This window comes from Astyanax mexicanus, chromosome 7 (assembly GCF_023375975.1).
Source record: "Astyanax mexicanus isolate ESR-SI-001 chromosome 7, AstMex3_surface, whole genome shotgun sequence".
Lineage (NCBI taxonomy): Eukaryota > Metazoa > Chordata > Actinopteri > Characiformes > Acestrorhamphidae > Astyanax > Astyanax mexicanus.
The window spans coordinates 45319310-45336231 of record NC_064414.1 but is presented as its reverse complement, the minus strand read 5'-3'; the positions used below and the strand labels follow the sequence as shown (position 1 = coordinate 45336231).

Here is a 16922-nt window from a genome sequence, read left to right as displayed (position 1 = left end):
TTTTTGGAGGTTTTGGAGAGCTGGGTTCATTCTGTACTGCAGCAATCTGTGTTTTTTTTTTTTCCTTTTCTCTCTTTATTTTATTTTTTTTTATTATTTATTTATTTTTTTCCATCCTGTAAAAGTCAGGGCTCTGTCAATCAAGCGATAAATATGAATCCCCTACACATGATGCCAGCACTGTGCTGGATAAACAAGCTGTCTCCAGAGATTATTGCCCTCATGCTATGGATTTCTGAAGTCATTACAGCGTCTGTAAACAATGCACAGCGAATCCTTAGCAGTTTATTTATTATTATACCGCAGTTAGTTCCGACCCTGCAATTTGATTGGCTGAGAGGCGTTTTATGAGTGACATTATCAGCTGGTAATGCACTGTAACCGAAGCTCTCCATATATTACTCTGCCACATACAGGTAACCTAGCAATGTGCGGCGCTTACAAACCAAATACAAACCAAATGTGAGGTCATTATACACCACTGGGAGGCGCTGAATCCCATAGACACAGTGAAGTAACGCCCTGTCTCCAATAGGTGGCGCAGGCAAAGACGCGGCCCCACAAAGAAATAAGCCCAGCGATTCAAAAATATGCATTATTACACACATTATTAGCCACCGATAGCAGATTTCTCTCCAAAAAAAACACGTTTATTTGCGTAAGTAAAGCGCTTCTGTTTATTTACAGCACGCTTAGATTTTCACAATTTTGACTGAAATGGTCAATAATGCGGATCGTACAGCATAGCTACAAACAGAGCAGCTGTGGAACTATTTTAACTGGCAGAGTGATTATAACCAAACCGATCGCATTTTCTCATCCTCTTCAACTCAAAATCTTTTAATAAACAGTGATAATGGAACTGTGGTATAATCGCAATAATACACTCGAGGTTCGTGCTATAATGTGTCATATTGGCACTGCTGTGCTGCTCTACAGTACTCGGCCTTCGACGGCATCACAGCATTGCCATTATGGCATGTTATAGCATGAACCTCGAGTGTACTATTGCTTAAGTTCATGCGTGAGGCGTGGCTCTGTTTTGCAGTAGGTATATTTGGAAGCAGCTCTCCTGCATTTCTGAGAACAGACTACTGTTCCCATGAACTGTGTGCACCACGGTTCAAGTTCTCCCAGTCTTATCTGACCAGCCGCAGCAGCAGCAGCGAGGGTCAGCGGGGAGAAGGACGTGTGAGTGATGGATGAGCTTTAATCAGCCGGACCCACAGTGGAACCCTCCATGTCCTCTCTGCTTCAGCTCCTGCGTCTCGCACAGATCCAATTGGCTGTGATGCGCCCCAGTCCACCTGCGTTTAACCCCTTAAACCGCGAGGGCTCAGATGGGGGCAGCACTTCAGAGGAGAACACTGGACTGGATTTTGGAGGAGAAACAGAAAAAATGAGAGTGCTGGCAGGCAGGCAGAAAGACACATAAACAGGCCGACGCATAGGGCCCTATCTTAAACCCTGAGCAAGGTGCAACACAATGTTCATTGCTATCATACACCCTGCAAACAGGCACCCCAAATACATGATTAAAACATAAACACCAATGGCCGTGGAGGTCTGGAAATTAGGTGTGTTTAGGTTAATTTCTGTCGTATTGCTATCTTGGCGAAGGAAAACACAGTTGCGCCACTGACTGATTAGAACGTAGACTACTACAGGCTGTAAAACATTGCTGTTCCCTAAAATGACCTCTAAAAGCACTTATCAGTTTCCTGATCAGCTTGAGAAGTGCAGAAGCACTACACTGTTAAAATACCAATCTGCCAAAGTCAGAGCGCACCTGGCTCTTAAAGGGAATGGCAAGTGACGTGCTGATTGGTTTGTTTCACGTTACACCCAACACACACTCGTGATTAATTAAGCGAATTAATACTAGGCGTGGGCAATATGGCCCTAAAATAATATCATGATATTGCATGGTAATTTTGAATGATAGAGATACTCTTGGCAATATGACAAAACATTGAAAACATGGGAAAAATATTGCAAGAATACTGCAACAAAGTAAAACTTTAATTCCATTATTGTGGCAGATTTGTAAGAAGTCAATGACCCAGAATGTCATGATCCTACTAATTGCACTCCAACTATCTCCATATATTCAGGATTAAAGTGAAGTACCGTATTTTTCGGACTATAAGGCGCACCGTATTATAAGGCGCACGATGAGTGAACGGTCTATTTTTAGTGTTAGTCCATACACAAGGCGCACTGGATTATAAGGCGCACTAAATGAAACTTTATTTATATCAGTAACAATAACTCTGAGCAATAAATCCTTCACAATATCTGTGAAAAATAACAACATCTCTGAGCAATAAATCAACAAGCACAGCAAGTACGTATTACTCCGCGACGCTCCTGACAACGGTAGCCGCAACGCTCCGACAGACCATAATATTATGTTGAAGCACAGCAAGTACGTATTACTCCGCGACGCTCCTGACAACGGTAGCCGCAACGCTCCGACAGACCATAATATTATGTTGAAGCACAGCAAGTACCGCATTACTCCGCGAGGCTTCTGACTATAATAGCGTGTTGTGCCGAATTCGGTGAATAAAACGGTTTTAAAACAGAGATAAAGATTGGATAAGTTTCATTTCTGGATGAAGTGATTTCCACCGCTGTTTGGATATAACTGTGGATTACAGGAGACTGGATTGATGGATTCTCTTTAGTCTGGACGCGTTTTGAAGGTAGGACCTGTGGCTGAGCGCGGGTGTGTGTTCGGGGGGTGGCGGCAGTGACCGGAGGTTACCCCAGGACAAAAGGAGAGCCTTTTATTACTGGAAACATGCGCTCTGACGCAGCTCTAATTCATGAAACATACATCCTACAGTAAAAGCACAGTTCTGGAATCCGGAGAGCCAGACGGTTCGAATGGTGTATGACATGACCGCATTCGATGAAATATGGACGAACGATAAACGCAAATATGAGAGTTATGAATTATTAAAATCATAACCAAGGCATATTTCGCCCTAAATGTTTATTTTCTGAAAGGATATTCCGCTAAATAGGCTAAATAGCTCAAAAGCAGAGATTCTAAGCTTTAAAATGGTATATTGGATGTCTATATTGAACCTGTAACTGTTCATAACTATCCAGAAACACAGCCAGTTATGAAATATTAAATATTTCTGGCCCGCCGGTGGGCCAGTGCGTGTTAAGAGGTTAACTTTACTTAGAAGTGGGCGCTAAAAAGAAACAGTTTGTGCTATTACCCCAGAACGGGTGGAAAGGAAAGTTTACCGGCACCTTGTTCTGGCCACGGAGCTACAGTGGAAACTAGCTACCCTGAACCACAGCCGAGAGGCAGTACGGCAGTCAAAGGTAACCGCGCTAGCCCAAGAGGGGGATCTTTTTCTGGCGTGGGTGAGGAATTCTGCACAACAGAGCGCCGTGTACCACATAAAAATCGAGGTCAGTAAACACAAGCAAAATCCATACACAAGGCGCACTGCATTATAAGGCGCAATGACGATTTTTGGGAAAAAATAAGTATTTTAAGTGCGCCTTATAGCCCGAAAAATACGGTAAATGATACAGATACAGATATAATCTGTCTCTAGTAAATATATAACGGGGAATGAGAACAGTGTGAATTTTTGTAAAAAAAACAAAAGAAAAAAATATATTATTGCTTTATATGATACGACATGGCACACCCCTTATTTGTACATGACTTTAGCATGTTTGAGCCATACAAGGTGTACTTTTCCTGACGTTACGACAGCAAAGATACACTGACTGCTTTAAATCAATCTGCACAGTGCACGGTTGACTGCTCGCCTATAGATTGCTAAAATAGGCCTCATAGACACATGGACACAAGCTTCATTTATCCCAAAAGAACTTAAGATAGCCAGTACCTAAAAAAAAAACATAATACGATAAATACACTCAGAAAAAGTTATTTATGTACTGCTTTACCTGCAACAGAGCAGGGATGACCCGATCCCTCTCATTTAGAATGGATCTCCGAAGTACATAGTCTGAGGTATCTTTTACTGTACCAACTAAACACTAAACACTGATGCAAACAACACCAGTAAGATCTTTAGTAAGAACATTAGAACTTAATTAAAGTTTAGAGTTTCCCCACTGTGAGGAATATTTAAGAATTACCCATCATCCTATATTCTCTTATATACTGGATGAGATTTGCCACAACCTCAGCAGAGATGCACAGCTGGCTGTATGTGACTGTGATATACATTATTCCAACTGTATACAGAAGCTGTAGTGCAATTAAAAGACAATTAATCAGTACTACATCTGCCCATTGAACCATTGTAGTAAAAAAAAAAAGAAAAATCTCAACACATATCTGTAACATGTTAGATAAATTGTACTTCATGTGAATTACTGTAGCAGTTGTTTGCAAAAAAGCAAAAGTCTATTGGAGAACAAAATATACATTACATTAAATTAAATTATGAAATAATTTATCTGAAAGTCATAAGGAATTTAAGAAGTATAATGAATAAACTGAAAAAAAATCTAAGTGTACAACACACTGTTATGCTGTTAAAATGCACTATATTATAATTTTTTCATAATACTTAGTTGCAAGCATAATATGAAGTATATGAATCTACTTGTATATTAAAAAAAACTTTACTTTTTTACTAGTTTTCTCAATTAAGTTTAATTAAGTGCATTTTGTTTTGCTCACCAGGGAATCTCATATCTCCACTCAGAGTGCGTGACTATCTTCTCCCCGTTAGAGAAAGTGAGGAAATGCAGCATGACAAACTGCATGTATCGGCCTCGTTTGTCATTTTAAATCAAATAACTGCGTTCATTCGTCATCCTCCTCGTCATCGGGGGACTGTTATTGATTTTTATGATTAAAGCGATGTTTCCTCAGGCCGGATTTGTTCAGATCTTCGCCTGAAACAAAGCTTACGCAGGAGCATCGAGCGGCGTGTGCTGTCCAAGGAAAACAAAAGGTGCTGCATTGATCTCAGCTATGAACACGATTAGCCTGAAAGATTAAACCTGATAAGAGAAATCAATTGTCTGACAGGGCAATTACATCACTTTTGGTGGAATTCCCATCAATGCTGATAGACTAAATCAATTCTGCGTCTCGTGAGGACTTGAGAAGAGTGGCTGGAATGTTTTTGGTGACTACAGAACACATCTCAGGGCCACTAAGTGCTTTTCCAATACATCTCCCCCAAAAGCCTTTACTCACAGCGATCCGAAATTAGGATGGAATTTGCCTGCAGTGCAGCAATCTGTAGGACGCACGCAGCGCTGCTTTCTGACCGCGGCTAGTTACAGCGGCCGGCGCAGTCGTGACGAACGGTGGATTGGTGTAATAGAAGGCTAATGGGCTGCGGTATTGATATGTGCCTGCAGTTCTGACTATGTGATTTGCTCTCACGTTTGTTCTTGACCTCCAGGAGTGAGGGAAAGAATCAATTAAGTCTTTAATTGGACTTCAATGGATAACCTTTCCTTGATTTGGGCTTTTTTACCCTTTTTTGTCTTTTCCGCCCAGTTTCCATCTTTTTAGAGTGGCAGGTTTGCTAATAACAGTGTTTTGTCTCAGTTCTGCATATTATTTTAGTAGAAATGTCTGTCTGGCTGATTGTTCGTGTCCAACCAATACAAAGATGCAGCTGAATGTCAATAATACGTTTCTGTCTCGGTCAACTGAACAAGTTTAAAAGCCTCCAAGCCTGCAAAAAAAACCCATCATGTTTTCTTTTTTCATTTGTATTCTTGTACTTATCCCAGAACGGAAGCTGTTGTTAATTAAAATAGACATTTATTAGCCAAATAAACAGCGTTTAGGCTTAGCCCCGCCCACTGCACTGGAAAAATAAAAACCCCTCACACTGAAAGAAAACATGGCATCATTCCAGTCAATGAGGCAGAGTGAGAACTTCTTTTTTCTTGTAATGTGATGAGTTTATTTTAATCCTTAGAAATAGGCTTGTTAAATAAAAAAGTTAAAATAAATGATATATAAAATAAAATTACAATGTTAAATAAATTATTCCACTGCAATTTTATGTCATTTGTATATACACAGCTCTGAAAAACAATTTCTCTGATTTTGCTATTTATAGCTTTATGTTTGGGTAAAATGAACATTGTTGTTTTATTCTATAAACTACAGACAACATTTCTCCTAAATTCCAAATACAAATATTTTCTGAAAATGAGAAATAACAAAAATAATGCAAAAAAAAGTTTATGTTCATAAAGTTTTAAGAGTTCAGAAATCAATATTTAGTGGAATAACCCTGGTTTTTAATCACAGTTTTCATGCATCTTGGCATGTTCTCCTCCACCAGTCTTACACACTGCTTTTGGATAACTTTATGCCTGCACTCCTGGTGCAAAAATTCAAGCAGTTTAGTTTGGTTTGATGGCTTGAGATCATCCATCTTCCTCTTGATTATATTCCAGAGGTTTTCAATTTGGTAAAATCCAAGAAACTCATCATTTTTATGTGGTCTCTTATTATTTTCCAGAGCTGTATATAACAGTGCTTGCAAAGAAATATGAAAGAAAACAAAGACGGGTCCATAGGTCCATGTTATAGGTTCATGTTTATCTGCCCTTCTCCAGAGATTCATATTCTTTTGGCAGTGCTTTTCTACAGCCATCAGCCATGCTTTTGTACGTCAGTGTCAGCAATAAGTGTATCTTAAAGTAGATGAATGAATTCATAATAGAAAGGGTGTCCATTTATATTTGAACATGTAAAACACAAAACACAGCAGTGGAAAGAGGCATATCAATAACTTGAATCCAGTTACTGGAAAGAATGTTAATAAAATGTATCTCTCTGTAGTGAAGTGCAGTTTTTACTGCTGTGTTTTGAAGTGGTGCTCTTTCTGTAAACTGTTGTCAGTGAGGATGCGTCAGTTACTGTTATCTAGCTCTGTGTTTTTCTGCCTCTGTCAGATAAAAATAGTGAAATAACAGAATCCTGCTGGAACACAATAGGTTCCGGGTAAAATTACTCCGGCTCAATAACTCTGACGTACAGTAGTTTACCTTTGAGATAAAAATAAAAACTCTACCTGATTCAAGATACAGGGAGAGTCAAAAGTCACGGAACACCTTTTTATTTAAGAAACGAAAAGGAAATAAAAAGGGAAAATGACATATCTGAATAGGCAGCAAGTAATGGGTGAGGGAGCCTATATTTTAGCGTATGTCCGAAATAGTGGTGGGCGATATAGCCCTAAAATAATATCACAATATTTCATGGTATTATTAACGGTACTCTTGGCTATATGACAAATAAATTTAAAAATACACTACTGCAACAAAACAAATTTTTTATTTATTTTATTATTGCGTATGATATGATACAGCACACTCCTAACTGAGATATAAAACAAAATACAAGAATTTTATCAGATTTGTAACAGAATCAGTGATCCCGAATGTCATGATACTAATAATAATAATGCACTCCAAATATCTCCATATATCCAGGATTAAAGTAAAATAAGTGATACTAGACAGATATAATCTGTTTCTAGTTGATATTTAATAGGAAATGAGAAAACAGTAAAAAAGTAGTACCCTGATGTGATAATATATGTGATATTTCTGGGTATAAAATCGTTCACGATATTCAAAAATGTTGGCGATATTATTGCGTACGATATGATATGGCACACCCCTAGTCCGAAAGCTACATTATTTAGTTTGTGTGTCTTAAGACTCCCCATTATTGTGAGGAGCACAAATTATCAACTATATTTAGTTATTTTTTGTTTAACTACATGTGTTCCTTTTATAGTTCCTTCATGTCTTCAATATTAATGAGCAATATTAAAATAATTCAAAATTAAGTCAAACAATTGAATGATGTGGCCAAATGTTTGACTGATGGATGAATAATTAAAAATGTCTTTACCTTAGTCCTACTAACCTACTAATCTTAAAGAAGAAATCTGCTGTACAATGGACTTGGGATGTAGTGAAGCATGAAAAAGAGTAGGAGCTTTTGTGGAATAGCCCACCTCTGTTCACCCCCAGCATTCTGAAATACAGCACTTTTAGCAGATGCTCCTAACACGCTAACAATGGCAGTGATGGGGGCATAGTGTTGACCATGCAAAAAAAAAAAAAAAATCAAATAAACACTATTTTGCACAATTAACAAGCCTAAAGTAGCTCCACATTTAATTGGTAGAATTCTGAAGGCCCTGACATTTAAAACGAGACACTGAGAACTTTGGAAGTCCACAGGTTATTTATTAAAAAACACTGTTTACCATCAGCAGCCAGAGTCAGAGAGAACACATTTGGCCATGCTCTTTTTAAGTGGTTTATAAGTGGCTGTGCTGACCAAGGTAATGTTAGGCAGCACAGTCATCTGTGAGCTGATGTATCAGAACCGAGTTGCTGTGCTTTCCTCCAAGCTCACTGTGATTTATCTCGAAGCAGCAGTTCGAAAAGAGGTGGTGGCTGACTTCACATGTATCGGAGGAGGCATGTGCTAGTCTTCACCCTCCTTGTGTTGGGGCATCACTAGGAATGGGCTGAGTGGGTGGGATAATTTCCATAGCTAAATTAGACTGAAGCCATATTCCTTCTGTGTCCAATGAAAAAAAGTATAGTGGTTATGATTACCTTGTCTATCTATCTATCTGTCTGTCTGTCTTTCTGTCTGTCTGTCTTTCTGTCTGTCTGTCTGTCTGTCTATCTATCTATCCTTATTATTCTATTCTATATCATTTATACTCAGATTTAATAGTAAAAACTATCCTAAAAAATGACCTTGTTTTATTACAGACCCTAAATCAGTGTAAGTATGAATATTAACTTGAGCTACACATGTTCTTCTCCAGGAGCACATGATCTTGTGCAGGTTTGCTGACCAGACAGCTGTCCAGCTTCCCCCTGAGCGGCGCTTCATTGGTGAGTGTCGCTCTGTCCCCTCTTTCACTGGGGTCCGAGGTCATGTTGGTTCCTACACTTTATAGACTCATCTGTAGACCCTCTACATTACTGTTAAATTACTGTTACGCATTATGATGCTGTTAACATGTTGTTTTATGAACTGTAAGCATGAGCAGTCAACTCAGCCGTGACTGTGTGATGTTTTTAAATGTTTACTTCGCTTGTGTACCAGTTATAAATAGATGAACACACTGAGTGGGTGATTGAATGCGATTCTTTGCCAAAACCAAAAACATAAGAGCTTACTGGCATCTAAAGCATTCAGCCACTGTGGCATAAGCCCTGAAATGGCTCATTTTAAAATGATTTCTTACCCAATTTTCAATAAAACAGACAGATTTTTTTTCTTTAAAAGTACATATTTTAAACATCCATTTAAGCGTGGTTACGGCCGACAGCAACCATTGTAAGTTCCAGCAATAAATAGACTATACTAACGTTTTTTTTACTAAGAAAAAGACAAAAAAGTAACGCAGAATAATAAGTACTTTAATCTGATTACTGGATTGGAAATAGTAAAGTTTTAGATTACTTGTTACTGAAAAAAGGTCAGATTAGAGTAATGCATTACTAAATAGTCTTTTTTTATGCTATTATGTGTAAATAAAGTGAATTGTTTTTGTTTTTTAAGAAAATGAAACGCGTAATGATTTTTTTTAATGATTGAAAACAAAATCAAAAAGTATATTTTAAATTCCTTCCACACATAGTCTTCTGGGCTGATTTTAAATTAAACAAACTCTATCACCCTTCTGAGTAATTGACTTTTTCTCGTGTGTTTTTCTCACCTGGATTTCATTCCTCTCTAAATTGAGAGTGTGTGTAAGAGGCGATGCAGCGGAGTGATGCATCAGACAGCCACTCAGCCCATCTCCTCCTCAGTGACAGCTCTCCATCACCACCGCCACCACCATCCACCCAGCCTCCCTCCTCCTCCCCCTCCACCAGCAGCCTCATCCTGCTGAAGAGTGCTCCTTCAGATCACACAGCCCTGTCATTTCTGCTTCCTCTGCCCATCCTTTACGCTCGCCGGAGTGACACACTCCCCGCCTCTTCACAAACACATGCTAAGCGACTCTGATCCCCCCTCCGGTGCCTGTCAAAGCCCTGCTTCTCTTTGATTACGGCTGCATTAGCCTTAACCGCTGTAGCGTCGTGTTGAAGCTGATGCTACACAGCTGCGTACTACGGGAGATGTTGAGTTGAGCTGGGTGGGAAGACAATTGCCTTCACTTAAAGGAAATTAGAGCACTTCAGATTAACTCAAATTGACGTTTCGTTGCTTTTGTATTTATGCAAGTCTTATTATACCAGCTGTTTGGTTGTGGTGCTTTTCTGCATTGACTGACTGAATGTCACTGGTATATTCGGTCTATTATGGGCATTTCTAGCAAAAAACTTCTGGTCACTATCATTACTACCCACTGCACTGTCCACTGTGGGTGGTAATAACACACTTAGCACTGTGGATCAAAGAATCTGAATTTGGCCTTACTCAAACTCACCTTAAAGGAGAACTCTGGTGTAAAATTGACTTTTGGTGTAATAAAACATGATATCGAGTACTAACTTTTGTTGAATAGCCCACCTTCGCTCTCCCACAGCATTCAGAGAGCCAGTTATTTTGCACTTTTTGCCCAGCACTCTGTACAACAGACTCTTCAGGGCTTATTTTGCCCCTGATAAATCACTTTTTACAGTGTTATTCACGCTCAAAGTAGCTCCTTACCTCGTTGCTAGAATCTGGAGAGCTCTGACATTTGTGCACAAGAAGCTTATTAAATCCACTGTTTACATCCCATAATGTTAGCTACAGCTCCTGGTGCTGCCATCACTATATATCACCATATGTACAGGTTGAACAAGTGAAACTGAAACACCTGTCATTTTAGTGTGGGAGGTTTCATGGCTAAATTGGAGCAGCCTGGTGGCCAATCTTCATTAATTGCACATTGCAGCAGTAAGAGCAGAGTGTGAAGGGTTAATTAGCAGGGTAAGCATCTGTGACCAAGACAGCAAGTCTTTGTGATGTATCAAGAGCCATGGTATCCAGGGTAATGTCAGCATACCACCAAGAAGGACCAACCACATCCAACAGGATTAACTGTGGACGCTGTAAGAGGAAGCTGTCTGAAAGGGATGTTCGGGTGCTAACCCGGATTGTATCCAAAAAAACAAAACCACGGCTGATCAAATCACGGCAGAATTCAATGTGCCCCTCAACTCTCCTGTTTCCACCAGAACTGTCCGTCAGGACAATAAATTATTGTGCTCTAAAACCAGGTGTTTCAGTTTCATTGTCCCACCCCTGTATGTCTTTGTTAAAGAGCATAATACAAAGTATTTCAGCATAAAAGCACGTATTTGTAATGTGTGACAGCGTCCTGTATCATTACTACTACATCATCTCTGCTGTTTGTAACAAACCAACCAAATCAGGGTGTTAAAATGGGGTAAGAATTGGTGGAGTTGTGATTATTGTAGTTGTATTTATTAAACACCTTACTTAGTACAAATAAATGCACTGAGTTTGTGTGGTTATATTGGACTCCTCCAAATATATCGGCTGGCTGCTACGCCAGGAGGCAGGCTATGCTGCGTCTATGTGTGTGTATATATATATATATATATATATATATATATATATATATATATATATATATATGTCTATGCTCTTGATCAGTACAATAATGGCAGCGCCTGGAGCTGAAGCTATAGCGCTAAAGGATGTAAACAGTGTTTTTTTTAATAACCGTATTATGCTTTTTTAAATGTATAAATGCCTCGTTTTAAATGTCAGAGCTCTCCGGATTCTACCAATGAGGTGTGGAGCTACTTTGAGCTTGAATAACGATGTAAAAAGTGATTTATCTGCAGGGGCTTAATATGCCCTGAAGCAGCCGTTGTAAAGAATGCTGGGCAAAAAGCACAAAAATACTGAAATATCTGAAAGCTGCAGTAGAGTGGAGGTGGGACATTCAACAAAGGTTATTATTTTTCATCATGTTTTACTACACTAAAAGTCCATTTTACACTGGAGTTCTCCTTTAATTCTCATCACTCTGCCTTCCCTAGTGAAAAAAGGAGATTGAAGTATATTAAGCATTATTATGCCATAGTGCACTAAAGTGTCCTTTTAGCCACATTATTATTAATCAGTATATTTAAAGAGTGCTAAAATAAATAAAAAAATTGTACTTATTATACTTTAATTACATAAAAATAGTACAAAAGTCTTACTTTAATTGTGCTAAGTGTACTTAACTGTACTAAAATGGAACTATTTTAAATATACTTAAGTAACATTTAAACATATTACTTCATGTACAGTATGTAACCCCGTATTTTAAATATGCTTACAGTAAAATTATAATTAATTTAATGAGTATTACAACTGTATCACTATTATACACTGAGTATATTAGAAATGTAAAATATTATATTAAATATAGGTATGTTATATAGTGTTAAATAGGTGATCTATTTACATTAGAGTACAAATATGCTTCTTGTTTCTGTCTTTTATAAGTAGCACACTTCAAGTATACTTCATTAAGTATAAAAATATATTTTAATATACTGTACTACAATTTTTAGCGTGTTACAAACTGCTAAAAGTTACTCTAAGTTTTTTATTTGAAATTTAAATGTGTTGTATAACAATATATCCTATATTATATTTTCCTAGTTATAGTTACAGAGCATTGACATACATTTTAACTGTCAAATTAATAAAGATGTAATACCTAAATATATTTTTAAAACATTTTACCAGTGTAGTAATGTGCGCGTTGAAGCTGATGCTAAACAGCTGTGTTTTACAGGAGATCTGGATGCTGGGTGGAAATACAATTGCCTTCACTTTAAAGAAATTAGAGCTCTTCAAATTTACTCTGACTTTCTCTTGCTTCTGCATTTATGAAAGTCTTGTCACACCATCTGTTTGGTGGTTTTCTTACTAATTAAACTACAATTTATGCTGTATACATTTTACATGGGCTGTTGGGCTGCTTTGGAGGAGCCAGAGTTTAAAATTATGATTTAATTACAAAATATATTTAGAGAGTTTAAACTGACTGTGTATTCCAGAATTCGCTGATCTCTTTCATTGACCTTCTACTAAAATAACTTTTGAGTAGTTTCTCTCAGAGAGATTCACAAAACCCAAATTATTAATTTACATTATTTTAGTGTTTTCACTGCCAAATAAACCAGTAATGAAATATATAACTATGCAAGTATTAATTAGCACATTTGGCAGGTTTCCCCTGGAATCTTGCTGAAATTGTCTTATTAATTTGTAACTGAGGCAGCTTACTGATGGGAATGCGCTTAAGAGAAAGTCTGAGTGGTGTTTAGGTTCATATGCAAATGTAAATTCAATTCATTTGTTTCAGTTTTGCTTACTGTTACTGCACATAAATTGTATGAAACAAAAACACATTTATCTTTCTCTAATAATAACAGCAGAATGCATCATCTGGAAACATATAATTTATCATACCATTAAAATGCATTCAGCAGGAACAACCTCTCCTAATTTAATCCCATGTCTGTTTTCTTTTTTTTTTTTTTTTTAATCCTCAGGTAAGTGCTGTATGGGCCTGGTAGACTTGGACCGCAGCTTGGCCGCAGAGACTCATGGGTACTCGGTGAGAATGATGACCATGGAGCCTGAGAGCTGCTCTCCAAAGAACAACATGATCGTTGGGGTCCCCGCTGCCAATGACAAAGGAGTTGATAAACAGCTTTAATGTAGGACCTAGAATGTAGCCCTGAGGAACGCCACCCTCACAACCCGTAGAATCCTTTATATAGGAATAAATGGCTACTTTGTAATGACTGTAGGTTATGGGGACCTGCTGAGTCCTAAAAATTGGATGAAGATAGTCTCTTTTAATATTTTTTTGTATTATTAAATTTTTACCTTTTTTTTTTTTTTTTACTTTTTTTTTTGCTACAGTATATTTGCAGTCACAACCTCTTTCATATGAACATCATAATAAAGTGAATTTCATTCATTTTAAGACACAGGGTTGTACAGGTTTAATGTAGGGCCTAGAATGTAGCCCTGAGGAACACCACCCTCACAACCGGTAGAATTCTTTATATATGAATAAATGGTGACACTTTGATGACTGTAGTTTATGGGCTACATAAGTTTTTTAAGCTTTAGTTTTTTATATTAGTTTTATTATCTTGTAGGAAAGATTTTCCTTTTATTGTGAACTGCTAGCAATTTTTTTTGTTTACTTACTTATTATTTTTTTAATGCTAAGGCTCTTTCATATGAACTTCATACTATAGTGAATTTCATGAATTTTAAGCAGATATTTGTAATCTGACCCATGGTTCAGTATCAAGGTTGCTTTGCTTGCTGTGTTGTTTATTTGTATGTTGTCTGCAGAAGCCAGATCTCCAGCACACAGAGAGCAGAGCTCCACACAGGGAAAAGGTTTTAAATTAGGCCTTTACACAGGGAAAAGTACATTTAGGAGCATTTAATGTAGGGCCTAGAATGTAGCCCTAAGGAGCACCACACATACACTTTGTTTTCTTTAAGTATTTCACCTTTTTTATTTTGTAGAAAAGGTTTTCCTTTCATTGTGAACTGCTAGCAATGCATTTTTATTTACTTACTTATCAATTTGTTTTTATTTTTTTTTAATGCTAAGTCTCTTTCATATGAACTTCATACTATAGTGAATTTCATGAATTTTAAGCAGATATTTGAATGTGTAATCTGACCCATGGTTCAGTATCAAGGTTGCTTTGCTTGCTGTGTTGTTTGTTTATTTGTTTGTTGTCTGCAGAAGCCAGATCTCCAGCACACAGAGCAGAGCTCCACACAGGGGAAAAGTGCATTCAGGAGCTGCAGAAATTGGCCATTGCTTCAGATGCTGTTTGCAAATTAGGCCTATTGGATTCTGTAATGCCATCCAGCATATTCTGCTCTGCTATTACATCTATCTGCCAATAAAATACAGTGACAAATGAGTTGTACAGGTTTAGTGTAGGACCTAGAATGTAGCCTTGAGCAACACCACCCTCACAACCTGTAGAATCCTTTATATAGGTATATAGGAATAAATGGTGACTCTTTGATGACTGTAGTTTATGGGGACTGTATTTTTTTGTATTAGTTTTATGTTTGAGTAGAAAAGGTTTTCCCTTCATTGTGAACTGCTAGCAATGCATTTTTATTTACTTACTTATCTCTTTTTTTTTTTTAATGCTAAGGTAGCAGTCGCAACCTCTTTCATATGAACTTCATACTATAGTGAATTTCATGAATTTTAAGTAGATATTTAAATGTGTATCCTGACCCATGGTTTAATATCAAGGTTGCTTTGCTTGCTGTGTTGTTTGTTTATTTGTTTGTTGTCTGCAGAAGCCAGATCTCAAGCACACAGAGAGCAGAGCTCCACACAGGGAAAAAGTGCATTCAGGAGCTGCAGAAATTGGCCATTGCTTCAGATGCTGTTTGAAAATTAGGCCTATTGGATTCTGTAATGCCATCCAGCATATTCTGCTCTGCTATTATCTGCTATTATGAGCGAAACAAAGGGAAGTGTCTCGAAAGAGCCTGTCTCATCGCAGTTATTACCGATGTAAAATTATTCATTATAATCTGACGCTCTCTCTTAGCAGAAAGCCGGGATGCATTCTTTAATTTGGGTCTGCGGAGGTATTTGATTAAAACCGCCGGGAATGAATATCGCCAGACATTTATCATGCTCTCCGCACGGCGGCCTTGGGGAGGGAGGAGGATTATTTCGGAAGCGGCCCGTCGTACGCGTGTCTAATGCATCCTCTGTCATGAATATTTGATGAATGCTCGGATGATGTAAAGGTCACCGCGCTCTGCTGGACCACAGTGAGTGTGCCGACCTGCCTCTGGACTATAACGCGCTGTGATATATGGACTCTCTCAGTCCACTCTCCTTTTATTTACTCTCCTCCTCCTGCGTCTCGGGGCCGGATTGTTATTGAGCGCACACACATTCCCACCCCCCGATTTACCGTGGTGTCACACTTTGGAGATGGAGAGGGAAAACTGCTCTTCCACTGTGGGGGAAGAAGTGGCTAGCACCAATACACATGCATACACACACGCACACACACACTCACACACACCAGGCTAGCAAAGCTCATCTGAATTCTGCAAGCGAAGTCAATCTACCCAAGACTGAATGGCTGGAGACACGGCGGCACCTTCCAACGAGCTGGAATCATTTCAGGGGGGAAACGTGCATGACAGAAATACATATGGCCAAGAAAGGAGGGGACAGTCGTGCTGTGGAGAGCTGCGGCTTCTTCTTTAAGAGGGAGAGGGGAATTACTGCCTTCTGAAGAGAGGAGTAAAGGAGGAGAGAGCAGTCACTCCTCGCTCTCTTTCACTTATTCTCTCTTTCAGTTGTAAAAATTAAAAACAGGGTTAGATAGATTTATGTGCTTCAGTGAAGGTGCACTTTAAAACAAATGCGTTTTTAGAAAAAGTGCACTGATATGGAAAAATTGTGGGATAATGGCAGTACCTGATGTTTTTTATGAGATTTTTTTTTTTTTTTTTTTAGATCTGATTGTAAATGCATAAATGCTGGAAACATTGAAAACATGTGCATTCACATTCTGCTCTTGTGAACTCTTGTAGAGTTCATCAAATAAAATCAAATATTAGTCAAAATTTGGTCATTTTCTTCTTAACCAGTTTTATTTTATACAGTTATTTGCTGATTGTGATGTGCTTCAGAGATCATTATATATCCAAAAATGTTCCAGTTTATTTTTTTGTTTTTCTCCAGCTCTTCTCTCTGTTCTCTCACGCTACGGTTGTTTTTACACCTGAATCTTTTCTGTACCCTTGGTGTGGGTTTCTTTAGGTAGGTGTGAATGCAATAATAATACTAATCAACTAAAGCAAGATCCTCGAGAACGCCAAACAAAGTCTGGAATGGTTTGTT

At 38.1% G+C, this 16922-nt stretch overlaps 1 protein-coding gene across 5 annotated transcripts in view; it reads left to right on the top strand.

Moving 5' to 3' along the window:
- The window catches only part of gstcd (glutathione S-transferase, C-terminal domain containing), a 169980-nt gene extending 153335 nt beyond the window's left edge, over window positions 1–16645 (top strand). For 2 of the 5 annotated variants that reach the window (XM_049481329.1, XM_049481330.1), the window contains exons 11-12: window positions 8847–8916; window positions 13546–16645. In XM_049481329.1, coding sequence (XP_049337286.1) covers window positions 8847–8916; window positions 13546–13712 — 237 coding nt within the window. In that variant the 3' untranslated portion in view covers window positions 13713–16645. The remainder of the gene's footprint in view (window positions 1–8846; window positions 8917–13545) is intronic. The other 3 variants (XM_049481333.1, XM_049481332.1, XM_049481331.1) reach the window with 3 other exon arrangements.
- The last annotated feature ends 277 nt before the right edge of the window (window positions 16646–16922 follow it).